The sequence below is a fragment of the Natator depressus genome, chromosome 2 (assembly GCF_965152275.1).
Source record: "Natator depressus isolate rNatDep1 chromosome 2, rNatDep2.hap1, whole genome shotgun sequence".
Classification (NCBI taxonomy): Eukaryota; Metazoa; Chordata; order Testudines; family Cheloniidae; genus Natator; species Natator depressus.
In genome coordinates, this window is record NC_134235.1 from 57678169 (window position 1) to 57703655 (window position 25487).

General features: G+C 38.3%; 1 protein-coding gene across 3 annotated transcripts in view; it reads left to right on the plus strand.

The window, feature by feature from the left end:
- Positions 1-25487, plus strand: part of NCOA2 (nuclear receptor coactivator 2) — a 251838-nt gene that overhangs the window by 212133 nt on the left and 14218 nt on the right. For all 3 annotated transcript variants that reach the window (XM_074944251.1, XM_074944252.1, XM_074944253.1), the window contains 8 exons: positions 2928-3138; positions 7086-7292; positions 9910-10125; positions 10882-11011; positions 17582-17747; positions 19791-20069; positions 21447-21524; positions 22121-22355. In XM_074944251.1, coding sequence (XP_074800352.1) covers positions 2928-3138; positions 7086-7292; positions 9910-10125; positions 10882-11011; positions 17582-17747; positions 19791-20069; positions 21447-21524; positions 22121-22355 — 1522 coding nt within the window. The remainder of the gene's footprint in view (positions 1-2927; positions 3139-7085; positions 7293-9909; positions 10126-10881; positions 11012-17581; positions 17748-19790; positions 20070-21446; positions 21525-22120; positions 22356-25487) is intronic.

The following is a 25487-nucleotide window of genomic DNA, read 5'->3' on the forward strand; positions in this document are numbered from 1 at the left end:
CTCATGAATGATGAGAAGAAATGCAACCTGGCCTTGTTGCCCTCAGCAGACAAGAGGGGAACCACAAAAACTTTGACTATGAAACATTTAGGGCCTGATCTAATTCCATTAAGATACATGGAAGGATGTAGCGGGGGGTAAATTTGATACCGTAGTGCTTATAGACCAATATATTTTGAAACTGTTTAAATGCTTAAGATGAAATAGCATCTATTTTTACAAAAGAAACATTAGTATTAGTGGAGTGGATGAAAACAAAGTTAATTTCAGCTTTGGAACACTGTTCATCCACACAGTACTGTCTGGAAAGGTGCTTTGTAAAATACTTGTGACCATTTTTAAGCATGACTCTGTTAGTACTTTGTGAAGTTTAGTGTCATTGCTTTGTTATAAAGATATGTTTTGTGTACACAGTTTGACACTCTCGTGATCATCAGAGCTGTATCAGGAACAGCACTTTTGAAATTGTTGTTACATAGGGAATTTAAGGTATGCCTTGTACCCTACCTAAAGTTCAAATTAGGCCACGAAGGAAATAAATTGAGTACAGAATTAAAATCAGTGGAGAAATCCTATGAAAGTCAGCCAATTAGAGATTTTTCCACCAATTTCTTCACATGTGGTGCCATTTGAGGGTGGATATCAAAGAGTTTTTGTATGCATGTGTGGGGAGAATTTGGCCCTAACAGTAGTGTCTTGTTTTTCTCTTTGAAAATGGCCTGGTAATTCTGAAACCTGTTCTCAGTTAAAAGTGAAAATAAAGCAGCAACACTGATTACACTACAACAAAAAGGGGTAGTTAGCTAGTTGCATTGTTATAAGACATCTGTTATCGTTGGCCTTTCCTTACCAGGTTTTTAGTTGCCACTTCCTCAGGGGAAATGAAAATATCTTCTAGGGAAGAGTGACATTTTGTGACTAAATTGGATCCAGTGTTTTCATCCCTAGCTTTTGTTATGCCTGTTGTATAACCCAGAATTATCGTAGCCAGAGTATTAAAAGAACAAAAATACAACTTGCACATGCAAAACTTTCCCCCCTAGTTTACACAGATTTTATTTAATGAAGGCCATATATCTTAATTCCCCAAAATAATACTGTATCATCCTTCTGATATTTATGATGCCCATCATCGCTCCCTCCATGACTCTTTCAACCTTCTCCTCCCTGCCCCTAAATTCATATAAAAAGCAGCCTCTAAAATCAACTTCCTTGCCTGCCCTGTTTGTATCTTTTCATCAACTTCTTCCATAACAAGTTCAAGGCTCTTCAGAGCTCTGCCGTCCTTCCTAATACTCCATCTCTTATCACATTGCTCCCCACCCACTCAGCCAGGCCAACAGTGCCAGCCTTGACCACGCTCCTGTCTATGTCTCCCAAATTTAACTCCCCCTTCCTTCACACCACACCTTTTGTGTGGATCCTGCTCCCTAAACTAATCTATAAGCCTATGGGTAGGAACTGGAGGAGGAGAGTTTAGTACTTTTTGGTTCACCTACAAGAAATCTAGCAATAAGTGATGTATAGGCTCACAATTTAGAGGAGGAATAGTAAGGGGGGAAATATTGCATTAAGAATTGTATATAAAAGGTGTGTGTGTGTCTGTTTTTGTATTTCCCACCCTTCATATGGCTGCTGTGACTGCATCTGTATTCTGTTTGTACAATGCCTAAGAAAGGTCCTGATCCTGATAGAAGCCTCGTATATATGCTGTGTTACAAAATATATCCAGAGATTTTAAAGTCTTCCATGGTGAAAATACTAGAATAGGAGGTCATAATTTTTAACAATTTTCAAAGTTTCAGTGTGTGAAGAATTTTAACTACATATGTTTAAGGATGGAGGAGAAGGATTTAAGCAATGCTAAAATCTGTGAAATGGACACCTCCAAGAAAAATGCACTGTTCAACCTTTGTGTTTGTTGGATTTTAATTTTCTGCAGGTTTTTTGAGTAAACTGAACTTCATTGTAGGTGTTTAATCTAATTAGAGGTCTGTTCTTTGCTTGCTTGCAGATAGGTAATTCCCATGGATGTTTTTGAAAGTTGTGTGCATAACTAGAGCAAGATAGACTCCTAAATCTAGTAACTAATTAGCAGCTGTTTAATATACAGCACTTCATTTTATTGCTAATTTCTTTTCAATTTAATTTCTACAAAGCTGTAATGTTTAGCTTATGCACAGTATTCAGTTTTTAAGCTTAACATGGAAAATATGAATATTGAGGGTTTGTTAGTCAAATATAAAGTAATTTTTCTATAGTGTGTCTTAGTCATAAAAAGAGTAGCAGTATGATTGTGAGGACTTTATTATTTGTTATATCTACGCAAATCAGCATCCTTGCCACCACTGTGAACACTCTGTCTCCCTCCCCCCAAATTATAACTGCCTTGGTGCTGGGGGAACAGTACACAGTTCACCTGTGCATGAGGCAGCCATAAAGTGGCTGCTTGTGCCCCCTGACCCTCAGCTGAGAGAGAAGTTCCCTTGGCAGGGCCATCCCTAGAGGGGTTCAGGGCCTGGGGTGGAAGTCATGAATCCATCAGTTCTGGGACCGAATGCGCCAGTCAATCACACCAGCCCTCAGGGCCTCGCAAAACATGGGGTCTGGAGTGGTCACCCCAATTAGCTGTACCCAAGGGACGGCTCTGAATCTTGGCACAGTTAAGTAACCTAAATAGGGATGGTTGGGCTAACTGACTGTATGTGGCAAGCACTGGAGGGAGTGCACCCTTCCCCTTTTCTACAGGTATAGTGAGTCCTCTCTTCCCCCCTCGCTTCACCAGGCTCCCTGGAGATGATACCGAATGCCTCTCAGGCACTACATGTATTCACCCTCCTCTCAGTGCTCCACAGGCTCTAAGAGCCATGATTGGACCCTGTCTACTGTTCATATGAAGAACAGCTTGTGCTATATTTTCATTGCAGCCGGGCAGTGAGTTGGATAACTTGGAGGAGATTCTGGATGATCTACAGAATAGTCAGTTACCACAGCTTTTCCCAGATACCCGGCCCGGGGCTGCAGCTGGATCAGTCGACAAGCAAGCCATCATCAATGACCTCATGCAGCTTACAGGTGAAAACAGCCCTGGCACGTCTGTTGGAACCCAGAAACCAGCAATGAGGATTTCACAGAGCAGTAAGTTTGTGTTATAACTGGTCATGCAAGTTTATGAAATTGTCAGATGAAAATGTAGGTTTTGCAATGATGCCCCAGGGGCTGGCAGGCTGTGAAGTAGACAGTTGAGCTATTTCAGATCTGCTGTGACCCAACAGCACCATCTGCTGTCCTGATCAAATGGAACCAAAATATTGTACTGTGCTGAAAGTCAGTGCCCTTTTGAAGGGTTAAAGGGACATTCAATTTAAAATAAAATTCACACGTCTGTTTGAAAATATTTTACCTGCTATTGTTATTAATAATAATAATAATATATTGTTGTTTTTTCCAGCCTGTTAACTTTGCACATTTGACAGCATTTTCTGTATAGTTGTTTTTACTGTTTCTCACAATAAAAAGGGTGTGGGGGAGCGCTTTTATTAGAATAAATAGAAAAATGTGCTTCCAAAATTACAAAATTGCCAGCAGGACTTATGGTCAAGTGTAATACCTACACTGATTTGAATCAGTTGTTTTTAATTGACTCAATTTCAAGTTGACAGTGTCCCCTATAAGTGAAATTACATGTTGTAAGTGAAATATTTATCTGTTTGTGAAAAATAAATACTTCAAGTAAGGTCGGAGTGTTATCGAAAATGAAAGTTGAGGTAAACCTGGTTTTTGGTTTGGTTTGATTTTTTTTTAAATCCAGCTTAAAATATTTACCCTTATAAACTGGGCATGCTCTAAATACCGCCTAAATATAGTTTTTAGACATATTATTAAAATACCCATTTATTTAATAAACTGGAGCTATTCTGTGGATTTTTGTAAACTTTCTAAACACATATTTATTCAAGACCGATGGCATCTCCCGTTGGGTAAATTCACATTTTTAACCCTTCTAAACTTTCTTAACATTCTTTTTAAAAGCTAGATATATACTTAACACTACTGACCATTAAATTTAAATGTGATATATTATGTGACAAAAGCCAAAGAAGTCAATTTTCAAATTTATTTCTTAGTTTACATTATTATGTATTCTTTATTTTGTTTTTCATGAGCTAAGACTAACGTTTTGTTTGTACTTGTGAATGCTTTGCCTTGGGTCAGTTTGTGACATGGTGTGGATGTGGTTTAAACAGTGTATATGTTAAATATACTCATTTTGGTAAGTGGAGGAAGGCTATCCTAGGCAATATATAATTCAAAGAGAAGTCTTCGTGCTTCCTGAGTCTTAATAGTGTCCTGTGTGAGACCTGGTCTGACAGTTCCCTCCCATGTGGTCCAGACACCTAGTGGCTTTCCTGAGTTAACTGTCTGCCTTGGCTGACATTACTTCCTCTTACCTGACCTCTTTTTAAAGGGAGGTGCAGTGGCTCATTTCCAAAAGGTTCTCCCAGCCAAGATCTAAATTTTCAGAAGTTAAGGTATCTCAGGATGAGGACCCAAAATCAAAGACCACTAATCTTTTGTCCCTTCAATGTCTGCTTTTGACATCACACTACCTTCAGTTCTTATTTGGGCCAAATCATGTGTTTGACATGACTTGCACAAACTTTATGCAGTACCAAAGTTGTTTCATTCACAGGAACATTAGATACTATTATTATTTGATTCTACTTAGTAATGTAAATAAAATGGTATTTTAAGCTGTGTTTCTGTGTATTAAATTGCAGAAAGGAACATTGGAAACAGTCACACCTGCACCTTTTATGTCTGTTGCCAGAGCTCCTAATAGCACAACAGCAAAGCAGTTGTGAGCCAGGAAGTCATACTGGGTTTGGCAAGTAGTTTTGTAAACCAGGCAGCTTGTTTTCCTTACCCAGTAATATCACAAAATATGTTTTCTCCCCAGCCTTTCTTGCATCAGTGTCCCATAGAATCATCTGCCTAGTTTTGCAATTTAAGTAGTGTAGGGAAACTTACATGTGTGCTGAAATAGTGAGTGGATTCCTCTTTTTTTGTCCTGCCATAAACACCTACAAAAGTAATACAGAATCGGTGTTAAATCATATTCAATTCCAAAAGAGCTTTTATTTTAATAAAAACATTTAGTTATTTTTCAGACTCTGGAAATTGCCTGAAATGTTTTATTGAGGCTTTTTGTTACAATACTTAAGAATACATTGATACTTACTTTTAAAAAATTGACTGTAGCCACTAGAATTTGCCTGATCCAGCAACTTTTTTCAGGAAGAAAATTCCATCAAAACTTTTCCCTGTGGCTGATTAACAATAGGACATATAGTTTGAATCTGATTGCATTCCCTTAGCCACCTTGTCCTTCTGACCTGCCCGTCTTTCCTTTCTGTGATCATTGGCTACTTATAAAGCTGCATTCATAACAACTCTCTCCACATCTGCATTATTTCAAGCCTTTGCTGGCTCAGAGTGCAAGTGTCCTAGGGTTGCTACTGAAATCAGGTTTTGGCTCAGTTCTGAGTTGGACTTTGTGGTACCCACCCATTTTAAATCAGTAAGGTCGGTTGGTCTCTCTGGTAACCAGACTTGGTTGGTTTGTTTGTACTGATGTTAAATATGGTGTTTCAAGACCTAATGCTCAGGAGTGAGGTATTGCGTGCAAAGTTTTGACTCACCTTAGGTTTATACAAAAGAGTTTACTGCAAAGAATTTAAAACATCAGAAGAAAATAATTCACACAGGTGCTTCCTGTCATGACACAATAAAGAGGAAAGACAAGTTAGACACCTTTTGTAGTAAGATGTTTCTGATTTTTTAAACTAGCTTAATAATACTTCATCTGAATTCTAAGATTTATAAGTGTCTGTACTATAGTCTGGAGTAAATAAGAAGTTCTCTAGCTTTCTTGTATTGTGGTTCCATCAAAATAAAGAAGTTGTTTTGTGTATGACTTCTTGCCATCCACGGTCAGAGACTATCCCTGGGGCAGTTGCCGAAAATGTTTATATGGAAAAATAATTTAAAATATATTTAATATTTAATATATTTTAGCAGTATATGCAGGTAACAAGAAAGGAAGAGCCAGTACCACGTGAGCAGCAAGAGAGTCTACAGAGCACAACTGGGAACCATTTGATTAGATACTAGGAAGTAGTTGCTATCCTTTAAAAAAAAAAAAAAATCTCTCAAAGAATAACTGTCCTTCAGTTGCTTTCTTTTGAAGAGTTGACATTCACCTTTCTAATAAAACCTATATGCATTTTTTTCTGTTGAGGCTGATTTTTAAAGCAAAAATTCTTTTAAAATTAGTCTCAGCAGAGGAATAGATTCACAAAAAAGGTGGGGTAATGGGCAAGTATGTTTCTTTAAGAAATAGGATGTGTTGGAATGTGTTGAAATTCACATGTACTTGTTAAAGTAGATAAAAGTGAACTTAAGGAAAACTATTTTCCTGGTAGTTTTTTTGTCACTGGTGGTATAGTACTAAGACTTCAGCCTGAAATAATTGTTACTGAACCTTGAAAGTACAGGTGTTAACTGATGGCAAAAAATGTAAAGAATCTATGTAAGGAGGGATAGTAACGGTATCAGGAAATGACCCACATACAGCCAGAGGCCTTCTTCAGGGATTTTAGTGCCTTCTTCAGGGATACAGTTTACATGGGGAAAGTTATGAAGCCTATCAAACTCTGAATTTCATAACAGTTTTGCCTCAGGCTGACACCTGTACTTCTGTTTTCAGCCACAGCCCATTTAGGGATATGGTTGTTTGGCAGTGAAGCACACATCACCTGGTAGTACACGTATGCTGTAGTTGTACTTCAGGAAATTATTTTAACTTTACACCATTTACTACTTAAAATACAATCAGTACCTGCATCAGTAATCGCATTTTTTGTAATGCTGTCTGGATGGGGCATATCCAATACAGCTACGGAGTGATATGCGCATGCAACGCTGTATATCTCAACCCCTCTGTTTGAAGAGTGTATTTTTATAAGTTAAGTTTCTAGTCATGTAACTTTGTTTTTTTCACTTTTCCTCTCTCTCTTGTCTAGCTTTTAATAACCCACGGGCAGGGCAACTGGGCAGGTTATTACCAAACCAGAATTTACCACTCGACATCACATTGCAAAACCCATCAGGTTCAGGACCTTTCCCACCAATAAGAAACAGTAGTCCATATTCAGCGATACCTCAGCCAGGAATGATGGGCAGTCAAGGGATGATAGGAAATCAAGGAACTCTAGGGAACAATAGCACAGGTAAGAATTCAAATACCGTTTCCTGTTTTTGTTAACTTATTTAATTAATTGCATATATTTATGCGTAACATAATCAAGGTAGGGATCATTACAGATGCATCCTGTATGTATTTAAAGTCCTGATCAAGCACAACCTGAATGGAAAATCTCAAATGACTGCAAAATTGTCCACACAGTGGACAGTTAACGATAAAACAGCAAACCATCGTGGCACATCAGCTTTGCCCTGGACTACTTCAGAATGTTTGTTGATTAAGTGGTGCACAAGAGTACGTGCTTTTCACTTACCATGTGAAAGGTGTGGGTGGAGATACTTAGACTTATTGGATTAGTAGTGGAATAGGGACTCTTTCGCGTCAGCTTTCCAGGTTCAGATGTCACCAAAATTGGTAGAAATCAAACAAAGAAGAAGTCATTTGGCTCTTCAGGGGTCTGTGTGAAATGAATTGGTGATCTCTGTCCATTTGTTAATAGTTTGGTGTATCTGCTGCAAAAGGGCACCCTTTTTCGTCAAGAATTAAATGACCACAGAGAATGAGCTGTCCTCTCCATCATAGAAATATCACCTCCAGAACAGAATTTCAGGCATGTTGGTGATATTGCTGCCCATACTATGTATGTTCCATGATTAAAAACAGAACTTCTGTCTCTGGTGCTGTCCATTTGCCTACTTTCATGGCCATTAAAATTCACTTTAAGTAAAAGAAACAGGGTTTATGACTTTTAATTTTTGAATCAGGTAACCCGGTCTTCTTTGAAGCATTAGAATTCTGTAATGAATTTACCTTTTAAAACTTTATTATTGATTGTGCCATGTCTATAATGATCTTATTTCTGTAAGTTGTCTCTAAACCTTACAAAGGTTAGCAGAGGGGAAAACGTTACTGGAAAAGTTTGGATGAAGTGTCTCTGTTTAGTTACTTACATCAGTTACCATTCGTTTTACGATTATGAAGTATGAAACTCCAGTTAAGAAGTCTGAATAGTCAGATGCTGTAAAGCAGGGGTTCTCAACATTTTTCTTTGAGTCCCCCTTCCCCTACCCCCACATGCTATAAAAACGCCATGGCCCACCTGTGCCACAACAATTGTTTTTCTGCATATAAAAGGCAGGGCCAGCATTGGGAGGTAGCAAGCAGGGCAATTGCCCAGGGTCGCACACCATAGGGAGCCCTGCGAAATTAAGTTACGTAGGCTTTGACTTCAGACCTGGATGGCTGGGCTTGGAACCCCAAGGCTTCAGCACCATGCGGTGGGGCTTTGGCTTTCTGCCCTGGGCCACAGCAAGTCTAATGCTGGCCCTGCTTGGTGGACCCCCTGAAACCATCTCAGGCCACGCAGTGGGCCCTAGACCCCTGGTTGAGAACCAGTGGTGTAAAGCATGTTAAATGCTGACAGCAAAAGGTCAGTTATTATTCATTTTGTATCAATATCAGGAAATGCAAATTGTACTACTGTGCCAGCGATTAAAATACCTGATTCTTGTAGAGCAGTTTAGGGATTGTCTTGCAGGCTCTTAGGGAAATTACTTTTCTCCATACTATGCATGCATGTTGGAGCATGCCATCCGTATTCTTGCCATTTGTGCTAGTTTGCCGTGTGTTTCAGCTGATACAATTGTGTAGATGTAAAAAAACCATAAGTCATATGGAAGCAAATTTCATACTTCAGGTGGAAAGCTGATTGCCTACAAGGATCTGGGGGGACTTTTCCCCATCAACATATTGCATTGCACAATTGGCTTGGTGAATTATTATTTTTACCACCCTCTGAAGGCACTGGCCACTGATTATTCAGAGTACCAGACTAGAGAGACCAGCCATCTGAGCTGAGCCAACATTTCCTATATTAATACAGTATTGAAATGATTACCAATGCTGTATTTCTACAAGTTTTAGTTTTTTGATTACCACAGTAGTACAGTACTCTTAGCCTATAAATTTAAAGTGTAAATAAATTATATTAGTGGTTTACAGTAGGTGTAGGAGGACTTCCCCTAATATAGCTGTAATGAACTGCACCAAGTATCAGAAAGTTCCTGTGAGTAATTTCCTTTCACCATCTATTGATTCAAGTTTGTCCGGGTAAGTCTTGTAGTTAGGAAGGCTCGTGGTTATGAATGACAAGAATTTTCGAAAGATCAGTGTTAAATAAGAATTCATATTTACATTTTTGTGTTTATAAATGTATATTAATAACTTGTTGTTCCCCAGATCTTCACGTTCTCACATAGGACTTGAAAAGCAAATCGCTGACATGTATGCCAGCAAACATGATTCATTTCCTGAGGAAGGAAGTCAGGGTTATCCACACACCCTCCGCACCTGTTGTGGAGTACATATGGGAACACTTACGCTTAACAGCTTTTCAGAAATGATAAAAGGGTCACCTTCATGTAAAACCTGTAGTAGTCCCCAGTTCCTCAACTGAACGGCAAAATGCACAAGCCTGCAGAGTTACATGTCTGAACAGGCAGTTGAGATATAATTTGCTTTGAATAAAACCTGACAAACTAGTACATTTTTCTCTGGAAAATTAAGCTAATCAACCAACAGGAATATTTGGAGATGTTTTCGAGGCTTGCATCTGGGTCTCACTGTATTTGGATTTTATACAGGAATGGTTGGTGGTAATACCCCTCGGCCTGCCATGCCATCTGGAGACTGGGGTGCCCAGGGTTCTGTTGTGAGGGTAACCTGTGCTGCTACAACCAGTGCCATGAACAGGCCAATCCAAGGAGGTATGATACGTAACCCAACAGCCAGCATTCCTATGAGACCCAGCAGCCAGCCAGGCCCAAGACAGATGCTTCAGTCTCAGGTCATGAATATGGGTAAGCCCCAGTGCCTTACTGTAGTATATTATTTTGCAATTACTGCTTTGTATGATTAGGTAGAAGGTAACATCTAGCTTCAAATATAGACTCGATTAAAATTGTGTTGAGCAAGTTAGAGGCTCCCTACAGCATACAGTGGAAATATCCTGTTCAACAAGGAGAGAGCCTGTTTAAGGTGTGTATTTTAATGTTTGTCACTATGTCGACAGTTTTTCTGTCTTTCTTTAGCCGCACAGAGATATGTGACCAAAGGAATAGGATAGGAAGATTTTCTAGTTTATGAAGAAATAAGGTTCTAAAAGAAAATATATATTTTAACACTTCCTTTGTGCTAGGTCAGTACTAAAGCAAGTACCTTTGGATACAGATTGCAAGTAGAATGCTCATACCCTTTGCATTAGTCTTTGTTCATATTTGCATTTGTTATGTCATTTCAAATGTAGTACCATACTCATCAATTTGTATTTGCAGAGTTCTTTTGATGTATGCTAAAAATAAAAAAGTGAAAGATTTATTGACCAGTAATTTCATGATGCTTTGAAATTGTTAAAGTGCAACGAGAAGAAAGCAAAGTCTTAAATTGGAATGATGGTTAAACTGAGACAAAAGATCTATTGTATATATGCCTCTTTACAAATGAAGATGCTGACAATTTTTTGTTCACTCAAAGCAAATATAACTTATTTGAAAGCACCAACAGTAAGGTAGTAGCCCTTCACTGTTACAGATGTTTGATCGCTTTTTCTTGTTTAGGGCCATCTGAACTGGAGATGAATATGGGGGGACCTCAATACAGCCAACAGCAAGCTCCTCCGAATCAGACCGCACCGTGGCCGGACAGCATCTTGCCTATAGATCAGACATCTTTTGGTAATCAGAACAGGTCAGTCTTACTGGCAAATCGAAAAGTCATATTCTACAGGAAAACTTGGAGATCCACATTTTGTGAGCTTCATGGGAACAAACGCTTTTTTAATGTATGTAGTGCATGCTTTCAGGGAACAAAATTGTCGATTTATGCTTTTTTGACATTTATATGCCTACAATATGCATTCATGACTCAGCATTACCTCCAATTACTCCTTCTGCTGGTTAGGCCATGTGTACACTGAAAGAATGTATGCCTCCATATTGTATCTACTCCCACCAGTGGTGCAGAAGCACAGATGGTGGAAATAGTGCAAGAATTAATATAGGCAAGACTCTCTGCATTTTTTACCATCAAGTCATGAAAACTAGTAGGTGAACAGGTGGAAAAGATGCCTGAGCCCTATTTACATTAGTGGCTTACCATGAATGTGACTATAATGTTGCTGTCTGTTGCTCTATATGTGGGTACTACTGTTTCTAGTCTAGATCACCTTTCAACTTCTGGGGAGGTTTTTTTTTATTTGTATGTTTTGTTTTAATCGGGCTAGAATCCTGTCAAGAGCAGGAGAGGAAAAATGAAGCAAGACTGAAAGTCTCTCTCTCCCTGGGTTAAATAACCTCAGTCTGTTTTCCGCAGTACCAAATGCACAATTACAGTCTGATCAGTACATATTAAACTCATATCTTTTTATTTATTTGTTACTATACATTTCATATAGTGCCATAACTGTGCATGGGGCTTTACAAAGGTTTTAAAAAATCACATTCTCTGGCCCGAAAAGGTTTACAGTTTAAATTAGATAAACATAGAACATGCAGATGAAAGAGGGAACAGATTTTTAAATTGAGAGTGAAGTAGGGCAGGATAGGAGAGGAGCACAGGGAAGGAAATCAGCATGGAAATAAGTCGAAAGAAGTGAATTTTGAGGAATGATTTGAAAGCCCAGGGAAAAGAACTATGTGACTATTTCAGAGTATGATGTGTACACCCTAAACGTTTTGTTTTCTTGCTGAAAGTTGGCCATAAAAGATTATTTATAACTTTAACTTGGCCTTAGTTCCAGTCTTTCCTGATGCTTTTCCCACTTTATCATGTTTTTCCAATAGATCTCCCAATGCTATTCTCCATATGCTGTAGGCACCTTTGACATACCTTAAAAGTAGGGCTGTCAAGCAATTAAAAAAATTAATCGCACAATTAAACAATAGAAGAATACCATTTATTTAAATATTTTGGATGTTTTCTACATTTTCAAATATATTGATTCCAATTACAAAACAGAATACAAAGTGTACAGTGCTCACCTTATATTTATTTTCTATTACAAGTATTTGTACTCAAAAAACAAAAGAAATAGTATTTTTCAGTTTACATAATACAAGTACTGTAGTGCAATCTCTTTACCATGAAAGTTGAACTTACAAATGTAGAATTATGTACAAAAAAACCTTCATTCAAAAATAGAACAATGTAAAATTTTAGAGCCTGCAAGTCCAGTCAGTTCTACTTCTTGTTCAGCCAATCACTCAGACAAACAAGTTTATTTACATTTGCAGGAGATAATGCTGCCCGCTTCTTGTTTATGTCACCTGAAAGTGAGAACAGGCATTCTCATGGCACTGTTGAAGCTGGCGTCACAAGATACTTACATGCCAGATGTGCTAAAGATTCATATGTCCCTTTATGCTTCAGCCACCATTCCAGGGGACATGCGTCCGTGCTGATGACGGGTTTTGCTCGATAACAATCCAAAGCAGTGTGGACCGACATGTGTTCATTTTCATTATCTGGGTCAGATGCCACCAGCAGAAGATTGATTTTGTTTTTTGGTGGTTCGGGTTCTGTAGTTTCTACACTGGAGTGTTGCTCTTTTAAAACTTCTGAAAGCAAGCTCCACACCTTGTCCCTCTCAGATTTTGGACGGCACTTCAGATTCTTAAACCTTGCGTCGAGTGCTGTAGCTATTTTTAGAAATCTCACATTGGTACCTTCTTTGCATTTTGTGAAATCTGCAGTGAAAGTGTTCTTAAAATAAACAACATGTGCTGGGTCATCTTCCGAGACTGCTATAACATGAAATATATGGCAGAATGTGGGTAAAACAGAGCAGGGGACATACAATTCTCCCCCAAGGAGTGCAGTCACAAATTTAATTAATGCATTATTTTTTTTAACGAGCACCATCAGCATGGAAGCATGCCCTCAGGAATGGTGGCCAAAGCATGAAGGGGCATCCGAATGTTTAGCATACCTGGCAGGTAAATACCTTGCAATGCTGGCTACAAAAGTGCCATGCCAAATGCCTGTTCTCATTTTCTGGTGACATTGTAAATAAGAAGACGGCAGCATTATCTCCTGTAAATGTAAATAAACTTGTTTTTCTTCACGATTGGCTGAACAAGAAGGAGGACTGAGTGGACTTGTAGGCTCTGAAGTTTTACATGGTTACATAACTGCACTCAAAAACAAAACAAAAAAAATCTACACTTGTAAGTTGTACTTTCACAACGAAGAGATCGCACTATAGCACTTGTCTGAGGTGAATTGAAAAATACTATATATTTTGTTTATCATTTTTATAGTGCAAATATTTGTAATAAAAATAATATACACTTTGATTTCAATTACAATGCAATATATAGAATACAATATATATGGAAAATATAGAAAAATATCCAAAATATTTAATAAATTTCAATTGGTATTCTGTTGTTTAACAGTGTGATTAAAACTGTGATTAATTGCGATTAATTTTTTTGAGTGAATCATGTGATTTAACTGCGATTAATCGACAGCCCTACTTAAAAGTACTTCCAGCAGAAATATCGCTCCAAAATAACTAACTCACAGCAATGTCGTTGGATATGGCCAACAAACCAGGGAAATAAGCTAAAATAATTCTATATCCACAAAGTCCTGCCCTCACATTGTTCCCATTTGTAAACATCTGAGGGAGGAAAAAAGCTGCACTTTACAGCATGTCCTGAAGGCAGTAGATTTGAACTATTTAGGACCAAGAGAAGAGAGTGAATTCTGAGAACATGGGATCCCCAGAAAATGCCCTTCCAGCAGCCTTTTCCTGTTCTTACCTCTGGGGTTTCAGCTTGAGCTCGAATGTGCTGATTTAAAATGTGGCTGTATGTCACAAGGTGAGAGGCAGCCTCTCTGTTAGCCATTTAGGTCTTATATGCTCAGAACCAATGCCTTAAACTCCACTAGGAAACCCATAAGTGATCTGTGTAGATAATGACACGCAGATTGGATACACTTGTGGCAAGATACCTTCTTATTTAACTGTGTATCTGCATTTTGTACCAACTTCTGTTTCTGGATACTTGTAATTTGTAGTGTCAGGTAAAGCATGCTGCAGTGGCCTGATATTGCTATGGTTAGGATCAGCAGATAAATATATTCCTGTTAGAAGGGGATTTGTGGTTTTTTTAATATATTATACATAGTGGGAAGCATTCAGAATTTTCCTGTTTCTGGTACAGTAATTGATAGAGCATGTTTTCTTAATACTTCAATGATAATGCATTGTGCTACTAGATAGGGAGTCCACAAACAAGGGAAATGTTCATGTATTTATCAAATGACTTTCAACTTGTGCTGGCCAGAACTTCCACTTTGAAATCAGGACTGGAGAATGTCATTGTCATTACTTATTTAGTGACATAGATATATATGTCTTCGTACAGAACCCAATACAGACAGAGCATGGTATCTTGGTTCCATTGATGTCAGTGGTAAACTCCCATTGACTTCAATGGAGACAGGTTTTCACCCAGGCTCCTTGCTCCTAGCGATTACAAACTGAGGGCCCAATTGTGCAAGATGTGGAGCACCCTCACTAATGTGCCTAATCATTTCATAGTTTACTTCTCTGGCAGATTGTGGCCTACAAAGGTTAGCCCTTCATCTTATTGAAAAATAATGATCTTCAGTTTCAATAGTTTACTATTGAATTTCATTCAAGTAAAAGAATTATGTATATTGTAAGCTTCAGTTGTGATATAATGGGATATATTTAGCATTTGAGTCCAGCTCCAACTTCCCTTCATCTTTTATGTAAACTATAGTTTTTGCTCCATTTTCTCCAGTGGATCTAAAAGTCAAACAATTATTTTATATGTTGTAATTAGGAAATTTGTTTTTTATTGCATCATTATTTGGCAATCCCCTTTCATCGAGTTGGGGCTTGTTTGCATCATCTCTTGATGGATTAGATTTCACAGTCTTTATATTATTGTACGTTATCTGGGACAAATGGTGATCTGCAGTCTACGTAATAAGGAAGCCAACTAGTTGTTTGTCAAGCAAGCACTGAGTTGTCTTTTTTTTTTTTTAAATAATTTGATTAGTTATTATCAGGAGTCAGATATCATACAGTTTGTTATGAAATTAATTATTGAGAAAAGAATACACTTGTATAGATAAGAGTTGAGCTTAGCATCAGTGTGTACAAAATAGATGAATTATCAGTAAGTAATTCTAATTGTTTGACATTCAAAGTTTTGATTTATTTTTGTTTTCTCATTGTATATATTCATATCCATTCACAATTTCTTTTTTAATTTTGGCCACTCCCATTGATACATTTTCCAGGAGTGCTTTTTTTTTAACAAGGTCACCTGTTGAGTTTGATATCAACTTGGATAAAGGTTGTAGGATTTTTCTATTGTTTTTCTCCTAAAATTATTTCTAATTCTATGGGAGAGCGAATGTTAGTAATTTTCTCTATATATGATTAATAAGTTTATATTCATGCAGTGCTTGAAAGTTGTAAAATGCTGTTTAGTGTATATATGTGTGCTGTTTAGTATATTTTATTACTTTGCTGAGTGAATGGGTATCCAATTGGTCATATTCCCTGGAATATGTTTTTTTTCTCCGATGTGTAGTCTGGCAGTATTTCTCTTAGCCTTCACTGTGGCGTGAAGATTAGACTCCTACTGGCAAATAATAATTTCGTTATGGAAGCTAACATAATGCTAACAGTGTTTCTATATCTTCTCAAAGCTGGGTGCATGGTGAGGTATGTGCCAAGAGTATCAGTGTATAGTGTAGATCTGTTTTCGCCCCTCCCTCCCCCACAAAGTCTGACAAAAAGCTTGCCATTGACTCTCAGTAATTGCTTTGACAGGACATTCCCTTGCAATATGTAAGGTAGTGCCTCGGGTGACCTTGCAGTTCCAGCAGGCTGCATCCTCTGTAGTGTGTTTGTATATGTCTGTAAGCTGTAAAAGGTCCTGTAAAATTTCTGTGTGAATTACCCAGAAGAGAGATGGTATTTAGTTGGAGATGAAATGTTTCAAATCCAGTTTTATTTCTAAATAAGTACGATCTTCCAGTTTGGGGATAAAACTTCCTCCTGCCTTTGCAGCTGTAAGGGTGCCTGCCTGCCAAGTGCAGTTCCACTGGATGGAGAACAGGGTTTGGAGAGTCAGCACATGACAGAATGCCCGTCTCCTTGGTATCCCCATTCTAAGGCCCAATTCGATCAAGCATTAAGCATGTGCTTAAGTTTTCACTGAAGTCAGTGACACTCAAACACATGTTTAAATTTAAGAACATGCTTAACTGCTTTGCTGAATCAGGACATATACATCCCTGCAAAGTAAAGTTTTTTAGCCTGGGCAAGAGTGGTTGTTGATGGATCCACTGGTGCGTGGTTTTGTTACCTCACAGTGAAGGGGGCTGTTGCCTCAGTGGTGCTGTTGCCCCTCTGTGACGTGGAGTAGAGCGGTGGCTCTCAAATATTTTTACTGGTGACCCCTTTCACATAGCAAGACTCTGAGTGTGACCCACCCCCCCAATAAATTAAGAATACTTTTTAATGTATTTAACACCATTATAAATGTTGGAGGCAAAACGGGGTTTGGGGTAGAGATTGATGGCTTGGGATCCCCCCCCATATAATAACCTTGTGACCCCCCGAGGGGTCCTGACCCCCAGTTTGAGAACCCCTGGAGTAGAGGAAGTCTTCCTTTGTTCTCTTTGTTGGCACAAAACTTGAGCTATTTGAGCTTGGTATGGTGAGTTGGGGTGAATTTTACCCTTTGACTGTATGGTCTGATTGGCAAGGGCGATGAATAAGAGTGAGTTCCACTCTTAAGGAAGCTTTCTATAATGACTTTGTCCTTATATCTGCTCATGGTAGTATCTTTAATCTAGTATATGTAATTTGGAGTTACTAGTAAAAAAAAATTAATTCCTTTTCTGTTTGTTTAGCTAAGTGATTTGTGTCTGTCTTCATTAAATAGATTCTACATTGACTTCCATATTCATTTGTTGATCCCATTCTGTGAAGTTAGTTCTGAAAAATATCTCTGGCAATATTTGTGTTTCCTTCTGATACATGCATGCAACACCCGGTGACTTAAGGGAGAGTTGTATAAGTGTTTCTTTGGGTATTAAGCAGTGAGAAGAAGTTACCAAAGAAAATTTGCAGCTATGGAAATAATTGTCACCTGTAGTATAAGACTCATTAGCTCCATTTGTGAGAAATAATCATTTATCCACATGAAGTGGGTACTCTTCATCCAACACCTGTTTACCAAGGTTATATTCATGTCTTCACAGGCAACCATTTGGCAGCTCACCAGATGACTTGTTGTGCCAGCATCCTTCATCAGAGTCACCAAGTGATGAGGGAACTCTCCTGGATCAGCTTTATTTGGCACTAAGGAATTTTGATGGTCTAGAAGAAATTGATAGGGCTCTCGGAATACCAGAACTGGTTAGCCAGGTATACTTGATACTATCAAATTCTAAATTACTAGTTAAAAAGTTGAAATCCCTTTAAAGTGAGAGAGGTAAAGATTTATGTGTTATACACACACACTCTCAGTTTGGAAAACAACAAAATTTAATGTTCTAATCAGTAAAAAGAATTGAGTGTAGCTTTAAAAATTGCCAATATTTTTAATTGTAAAACAGATTTCATGCAAGTTAGTTCCCCCTTTATTTAAGTGCCAAGACCTGAGTTAAGGGCTCTATATTCCACCTGCAACAGATGATTTCATCATAACCACCTAAAACAATATTGGTTTAATGTTAGAATTGTGCCTACATGCCTTGCTGTAGTGGGCCCTTAATCTGTTCTTTTTATCCCTTTTCCCACATTTGTTTTTAGTAACTTTGTTAGTTCTTCTCAAATACAAAAATGTTACACAATGCTAATTAAAATAATACAAATAGAAATATAGTAAAGGCTTAGGAAAAAATAGGACTTGGTACTTGGCTCAGTCTTGTATCCAATTTTTTAATTCAAATTGCATTGTCAAAGCAGTCAGTCTTGCCTGTATAAATGTTTAACATTCTGAGATGGGTTGGTGCTTGTTGCTCATCTGTGTAACCGACTATGGCCATTTCTTTTCCCATTTGTCAGAACTGTACCTCTGAAATAACCCTGTATTTCAGATATGACCTTTGTCTTTCTCTGCATCTGTTCCTTTATCTATGGACTCTGAAATGGTAAAATAGGGTCAATACAATCCTGAACGGGACATGAGAAAGATACACCTGTGGATATCTGATAGAATACTGAGTACAGTGCTTCATTAGGGATAAGATTTTGGTGAACATTTCATTAGGTGAAACTTTCATTCTGTATTCATAAGGAGTTCATGTAGTAGTGAGTAGCCTAAAGAGCACTACCAAAGAATCAGTGTGAAAAAGAACAATTTATCTGAAGAGAAATTATATGAATTTCTTATTAATGAGTGTCTCCGTGGAAATGGTTTTAAGACTTCTACAGATTTAAAGGAAACTATTACATTTAAGGTTTCAGAGTAGCAGCAATGTTAGTCTATCCGCAAAAAGAAAAGGAGGACTTGTGGCACCTTAGAGACTAACAAATTTATTTGAGCATAAGCTTTTGTGAGCTTCCGATGAAGTGAGCTGTAGCTCACGAAAGCTTATACACAAATAAATTTGTTAGTCTCTAAGGTGCCACAAGTCCTCCTTTTTATTAAATTTAAGATGTTAACAAGAACAGTCGCCTTTGAAAGTCCTAGCTTTTATTGATAAAATCTTAATCTTCACTAGGATTTTTAACCTTGAGTTAATTGATTTCCAGGGTAAACTACTGAGCAGTCTAAGGTAAACTTCAAATGACTGTAACCTGGAACAAATGTTTGGGGAATGTTCAGAATAGCCTTTAGAAATGCGTCAGCAGCTTTGCATTAATTGGCAGTCAGTTAACTTGAGGTAAAAAGCTGTTTGTAGACATACCCAAAGGAAGTTAGGTGCTCATCCCTCATTAAAATGAGAACTGAGCTTTTAATTGCCTTTGGCTCCTTTGAAAATCTGAGACATTTGTATTGCAAATGGCAACTCCACTTAATAACACTGAAAATTTTTTGAAATCTAATTTGTCTTTCACTATTTGTGTATTTGTTACTCTTTGAATTTCTTCCAGTTTCAGTGATAAAAATAAGCTAGTCCTCACTGTTTAGACTCTCTAGTCATTTTCACTTTCAGTTCTCCTGCACTAGCACAGTGCTGAGATGTTTGCATTGAAAAGACTGCAGAGAATTTCTCCTTCCGTTGCAATGGTTTTTTGCTTGTTTGTTTTTTAAGTCATGGAAACAATTCTATTGATCTTAAGTTTTGTTTAAAAAATCAGTTAAAAAAAATTACCAGTCTTTTTGGGCAAATTTGTCTGTACAGTGTCCCTTTAATAATGGAAGATTTTTGTGGGAAGACTGGGTTTTTAGTCTGGAATAATCCCATTCAGAAGTATATTTTACTATGTGTTTATATACATTTGGTTTGTATGTTTCTGCAGAGCCAAGCTGTAGATCCAGAGCCATTCTCAAGTCAGGAATCCAACATCATAATAGAACAAAAGGCACCAGTTTTCACTCAACAATATGCATCTCAGGCTCAAATGGCCCAGGGTAGTTATACACCCATGCAGGACCCAAACTTTCACCCAATAGGACAGCGGCCTGGTTACGCAACACTGCGTATGCAACCTAGGCCTGGTCTCAGGCCTACTGGTATAGTGCAGAACCAGCCAAATCAGCTGAGACTTCAGCTTCAACATAGACTCCAAGCACAGCAGGTATTCTATGCTTATATGTTATCTACCACTGGTTCAGTCAGATTATAGTAATTTAATATAGAGTAAATACATTGGATTTAGCTAGCTCTGAATAGTCTAATTCTTAAGTGTGTTCCCTATTATATTTATTCCTGTTGAATTCCACTGTTGAAATAGAAATATTGGCCATAATGAATTTTACAGAGATAATACATAGTGTCTTTATTCTCCTTGTTGACCTCTTCTGCACCTTTACCGCTTGTCATTATCTTTTTTATAATGCAAAAAATGTGCCCAGTACTCAAATCCTGGTCTCACTAGCCCTTTGTGCAATGCTATAATGATGTCTTTTGATGTATGGACTTTTTTTCTATTCAGTTGTATTCAGACCCCTAATCATATACTTGTTTTTTGAATTGCTGCCAGATTCCTAAATGCTTTCTTTTGTCACTGTTTCAAGTTTGTGACCATTTTAATTCACCATTCCTTTTGCCATATATTGTTTGCTGATATAAATTTAAAAATCATAGAATTGTAGCGCTGGAAGGGACATTGAGAGGTCATCTAGTCTAGCCCCCTGCACTCAGGCAAGACCAAGTAAACCTAGACTATCCCTGAAATGTGTGTGTCTAACTGGTCCTCAACCTCCCTTGCAAGCCTGTTCCAGTACTTAACTAGCTTTATAGTTAGAAAGATTTCCTACCTTCAGAGGACATGGAGAATAGCTGATCACAGTCCTTTTTATAATAGCCCGTAACTTATTTGAAGACTCTTATCAGGTCCCCCTCAGTCTTCTTTTCTCTTTATAAACATGCCCGGTTTTTTTGTGTGTTTTTTTTTTTTTTTTCACCTTTACTCAGAAGTCAGGTTTTCTAAACTTTTTTTCATTTTTTTGTTCCTCTCCTCTGGCACTCCCTTAAATTTGTCTACAATTTTCTTAAAGTGTGGCACCCAGAACTAGACACAATTCTCCCGATGAGGCCCCAGCAGTGCCTAGTACAACAGGACAGTAGCCTCTCATGTCTTACATAGAACATAAAAATGTCATGCACATTACATTAAGAACATTTCCAGCTTAAACATCAGGATAAATTCTAGCTTAGAGAAAATGCTAATAATTTAATTATAAGTACATAAGAGATAGGAGTTATAAAGGCATTGCATTTGGAATTTCTCAGACTGCTATACCATATAGATCATATGGCATATTGTCTCCTTGAAGCATGAGGGTTTTTTTTAACATTAATGGGAATTGGGCAGCTAAAATAATGAATACTTAACTGAGACTGTCCACCAGAACCTACAAGGCATGCAGAATTTGTTTTTGTATTCCTTTTGCATGCGGGTTCCCTTGTTTAGCATTCTTCTTCTACCTTCATTTTCATTTTGTTGGTTTAGAATCGCCAGCCACTGATAAATCAAATCAGCAGCGTCTCCAATATGAACCTGTCTCTGAGACCTGGAGTACCCACACAGGTGAGGGAGCTAGTACTGTAGGTACTTCTGTTTTGTTCACTGCGTTTTCCACTTGTCCCAAGTTTAGTTTATCCTGAATCATAGACTCTTCAATTTAAATACGTCAATAATACATAGTATATACAAGAAATGATAAGGCAGAGACTGTAAACAAAACAATACAACCCTAAGTTAGAGTATTTATTTCCATATTTAAAAAACAAAAACAACTTGTGGAAGTTGCACTCCTAAGGTCCTTTTCCATCACTAACCTGTGTGGTAATTTGGTTCCTGGGAGTGAGGAAGGAATGGTGACAAATCTACATTTTAACCTGAGTTCCTCACCTCATAGGGAAAAGGCAATTTGAGTGGAACAATTCATTCCAATGATTTGTAATCTTAAACTTCTAGTACTAAAATTATGTGTGTTAATCTCTGTTTCAGTTTTGAAATTCTTCACCACATGTCAGAAGTAATGCTAGGAATTTTACCTTCTGTCTAATTTTATAGTTAGGCATATGGTGAGGAAAGGAACTTGAATTTTATGAGTCATTCCGATAGAGATGCCTTTGTAGTTAACATTATGTATTAATTCGCAGTCATCATTTTTTCTATAGGCACCTATCAATGCACAGATGCTGGCCCAGAGGCAGAGGGAGATACTGAGCCAGCACCTGAGGCAACGACAGATACATCAGCAACAGCAGGTGCAACAGCGGACTCTGATGATGCGAGGACAGAGTTTGAATATGTCACCAAGCATGGTGGCCTCTGGTGGCATACCAGCAACCATGAGCAACCCACGGATTCCGCAGGCAAACGCACAGCAATTTCCGTTTCCTCCAAACTATGGTACTGGACTTACATCCCCAACACCTTTCACCAATTCTTTCTCCCCAGCGTCCCCCAGTCCTGGATCTTAGCTCCTCTTTCATAGCTCCTTGCATGGCTCCCAGATGAATCTGGTTAATGAGGGAATGATGGGAAATATGAGAGGACACTTTGGGCCTGTCATGAGTCCCAAAAGACAGAACAATACCTGCCAGTTTCTCAGCTCAGGTACCACCTTCTCTCTGAGTGCAGATCTTCTCTGCTGAATGGCAGAAGTGTGTGTAAATACACTCAAATATAAATATTGTTATATTTATACAAAGGGGCTTGAAAGGTTTTGGATTCTGATCAAAACAAATAAATCAATATATACTCCAGCAGTGGAGATGAATAAAAATATGCTAATTGTTGTCAGGATTGGTGGACAGAGTGAAGTTGTGTAAAAAATCATTTAGAAGCAAAACTGTTCATAATCCCTTTGTATCATCAGTATATAGATTTGGTTTTATGTGTTGATCTTGAGAGATTAGTTAACATTAGGTATGAAACTTCTAATATTTTTGTGCATATATTAATGTCAAATTAATAGCTTTACTGTTGACTTTTAGTTAATTGAATTTACCTTAGTATCAGAAAAGACTTCCCCCTCCCTATCTCCAAACTTATATGCATATAGCAGCCAATGTCATTATGCCCTTGTGTTTAACTAAGCAGTCTTCAGGTTTGTTCTGGGGGCGGACAGGTCAGAATCAGCTTATTACGACTGCATAACCTTGACCTTTTCTCTTCCCATGTAACCTGATGAGGTTCAATAAGGATAAGTGCAGGGTCCTGCACTTAGGACGGAAGAACCCAATGCACAGCTACAGACTAGGGACCGAATGGCTAGGCAGCAGTTCTGCGGAAAAGGACCTAGGGGTTACAGTGGACGAGAAGCTGGATATGAGTCAGCAGTGTGCCCTTGTTGCCAAGAAGGCCAATGGCATTTTGGGATGTATAAGTAAGGGCATTGCCAGCAGATCGAGGGACGTGATCGTCCCCCTCTATTCGACACTGGTGAGGCCTCATCTGGAGTACTGTGTCCAGTTTTGGGCCCCACACTACAAGAAGGATGTGGATAAATTGGAGAGAGTCCAGCGAAGGGCAACAAAAATGATTAGGGGTCTGGAACACATGACTTATGAGGAGAGGCTGAGGGAACTGGGATTGTTTAGTCTGCAGAAGAGAAGAATGAGGGGGGATTTGATAGCTGCTTTCAACTACCTGAGAGGTGGTTCCAGAGAGGATGGTTCTAGACTATTCTCAGTGGTAGAAGATGACAGGACAAGGAGTAATGGTCTCAAGTTGCAGTGGGGGAGATTTAGGTTGGATATTAGGAAAAACTTTTTCACCAGGAGGGTGGTGAAACACTGGAATGCGTTACCTAGGGAGGTGGTAGAATCTCCTTCCTTGGAAGTTTTTAAGGTCAGGCTTGACAAAGCCTTGGCTGGAATGATTTGATTGGGGATTGGTCCTGCTTTGAGCAGAGGGTTGGACTAGATGACCTCCTGAGGTCCCTTCCAACCCTGATATTCTATGAACAGTTATAGGTATTATGTGCATGTTCCACTGATGTAACTAACAAAAATTCATTCTACCTCATGCTGAATTTTTTTATTTCCTGTCTCTTGTTCGATGTGTTATTCTTGACACCCATTTCTACTGAATAGTATATCATGCCTTTCATCCGTTGATTTCAAATTGCTTTACAAAGGTAACTAAGCATTATTATCCCCATTTTATGATGGGGAAACTGAGCTACAGAAAAGTTATGACTTGCCCATGGTCATGCACAGTGTCAGTGGAAAAGCTGGGAGTAGATCCCACGTCTACTGACTCCCAGTCCAGAGTCCTCTTCACTGGACCATACTTCCTCTCTGAGCATTAAACTATCTATTTGTGCATACAGTATAATCTGACAAGACAGTTTCTGCTCGTTTTTTGGGGAAAGGAATACCCTGTGGGAGGCTTCTTTTGACTTACTATGGATAGGACCGGGCGTGTGCCTTTGTAAACTATGGATTTCCACACTTACAGGTCGCCAGAAGTGAATTTTTATTACAGTCCAGGCAAAGATTCAGATAATAACGTGTTTCCATTTTGATTGAAAATTATAAAGATTTGTGGTGAGGGAGAAAATTGGGACCGAACTGTTTTAATGGGTGTCTTTGTATTTGGTGGAGATTCATTTTTTCTGTACATCACAAAATGTTTTAGTTTATTTTTAAACTCTTTTTGTTGTAAATATTATAAGAATAGAGATGTTTAGTGAACTTACTTGCAATGTCGAATATTGCAGTACATGTTTCATTCAGCCTTCTGAGCAGTTTTACACTGTGAAGGCCAGCAGGCAATTCTGTTACATTCTGTTAATTTGTAATTGTTTGGTAATGTTGATTTGAAATGCACGGGTACCTTTGACACGTTTTGTAATATATATTGGCTTGTCTAAACATAAGTTTTCATTGATTTTGTTTTGCCAGTGGAAACTCCAATGTGGATATTCTTATTTCTCATTTTCAGAGTGGCTTATTTTGGTCTAGTTTAAACCTGTTCCTGATTGACTTAAAGTAAAGCAAAAAAAGCTTGGTTTAAAAGAAAATAAGAGTATGTCTACACTGCAATAAAAAAACCCTCGGCACCAAATCTTGGCGCTCAGATCAGCTAACTTGGTCTCACAGGCCTTGGGCTGCAGGGCCGAAAATAGCAATATAGACATTCAGGCTCGGGCTGGAGCCTGGGCTCTGAGACCCACTCTCTTCACAGGCTCTCAGATTCCAGGCTCCAGCCTAAGCCCAAATATCCACACTGGAGTTTTATTGCGTCGCAGCCCAAGCCCCATGAACCTAAGTCAACTGATCCAGCCCATCCGGGACTGTGCCATGGTCTTTTATTTGCAGTGCAGACATACCCTATGTGTCCATGCAGACTTTTGTGCCAGTTTAGCCTTCTAAATCAGTAAAATCACACCTTATGTTAAACCAGTGAATCTTTGCACATAAACAAGCTCTGACCTGTGCAAAATGAACTAATCGTTCAAAATGACATTACCTGTTTTGCATGCACGAAAGGACACAGACACAAATGTTATGAAAATGTACAGAAGCTTATTGA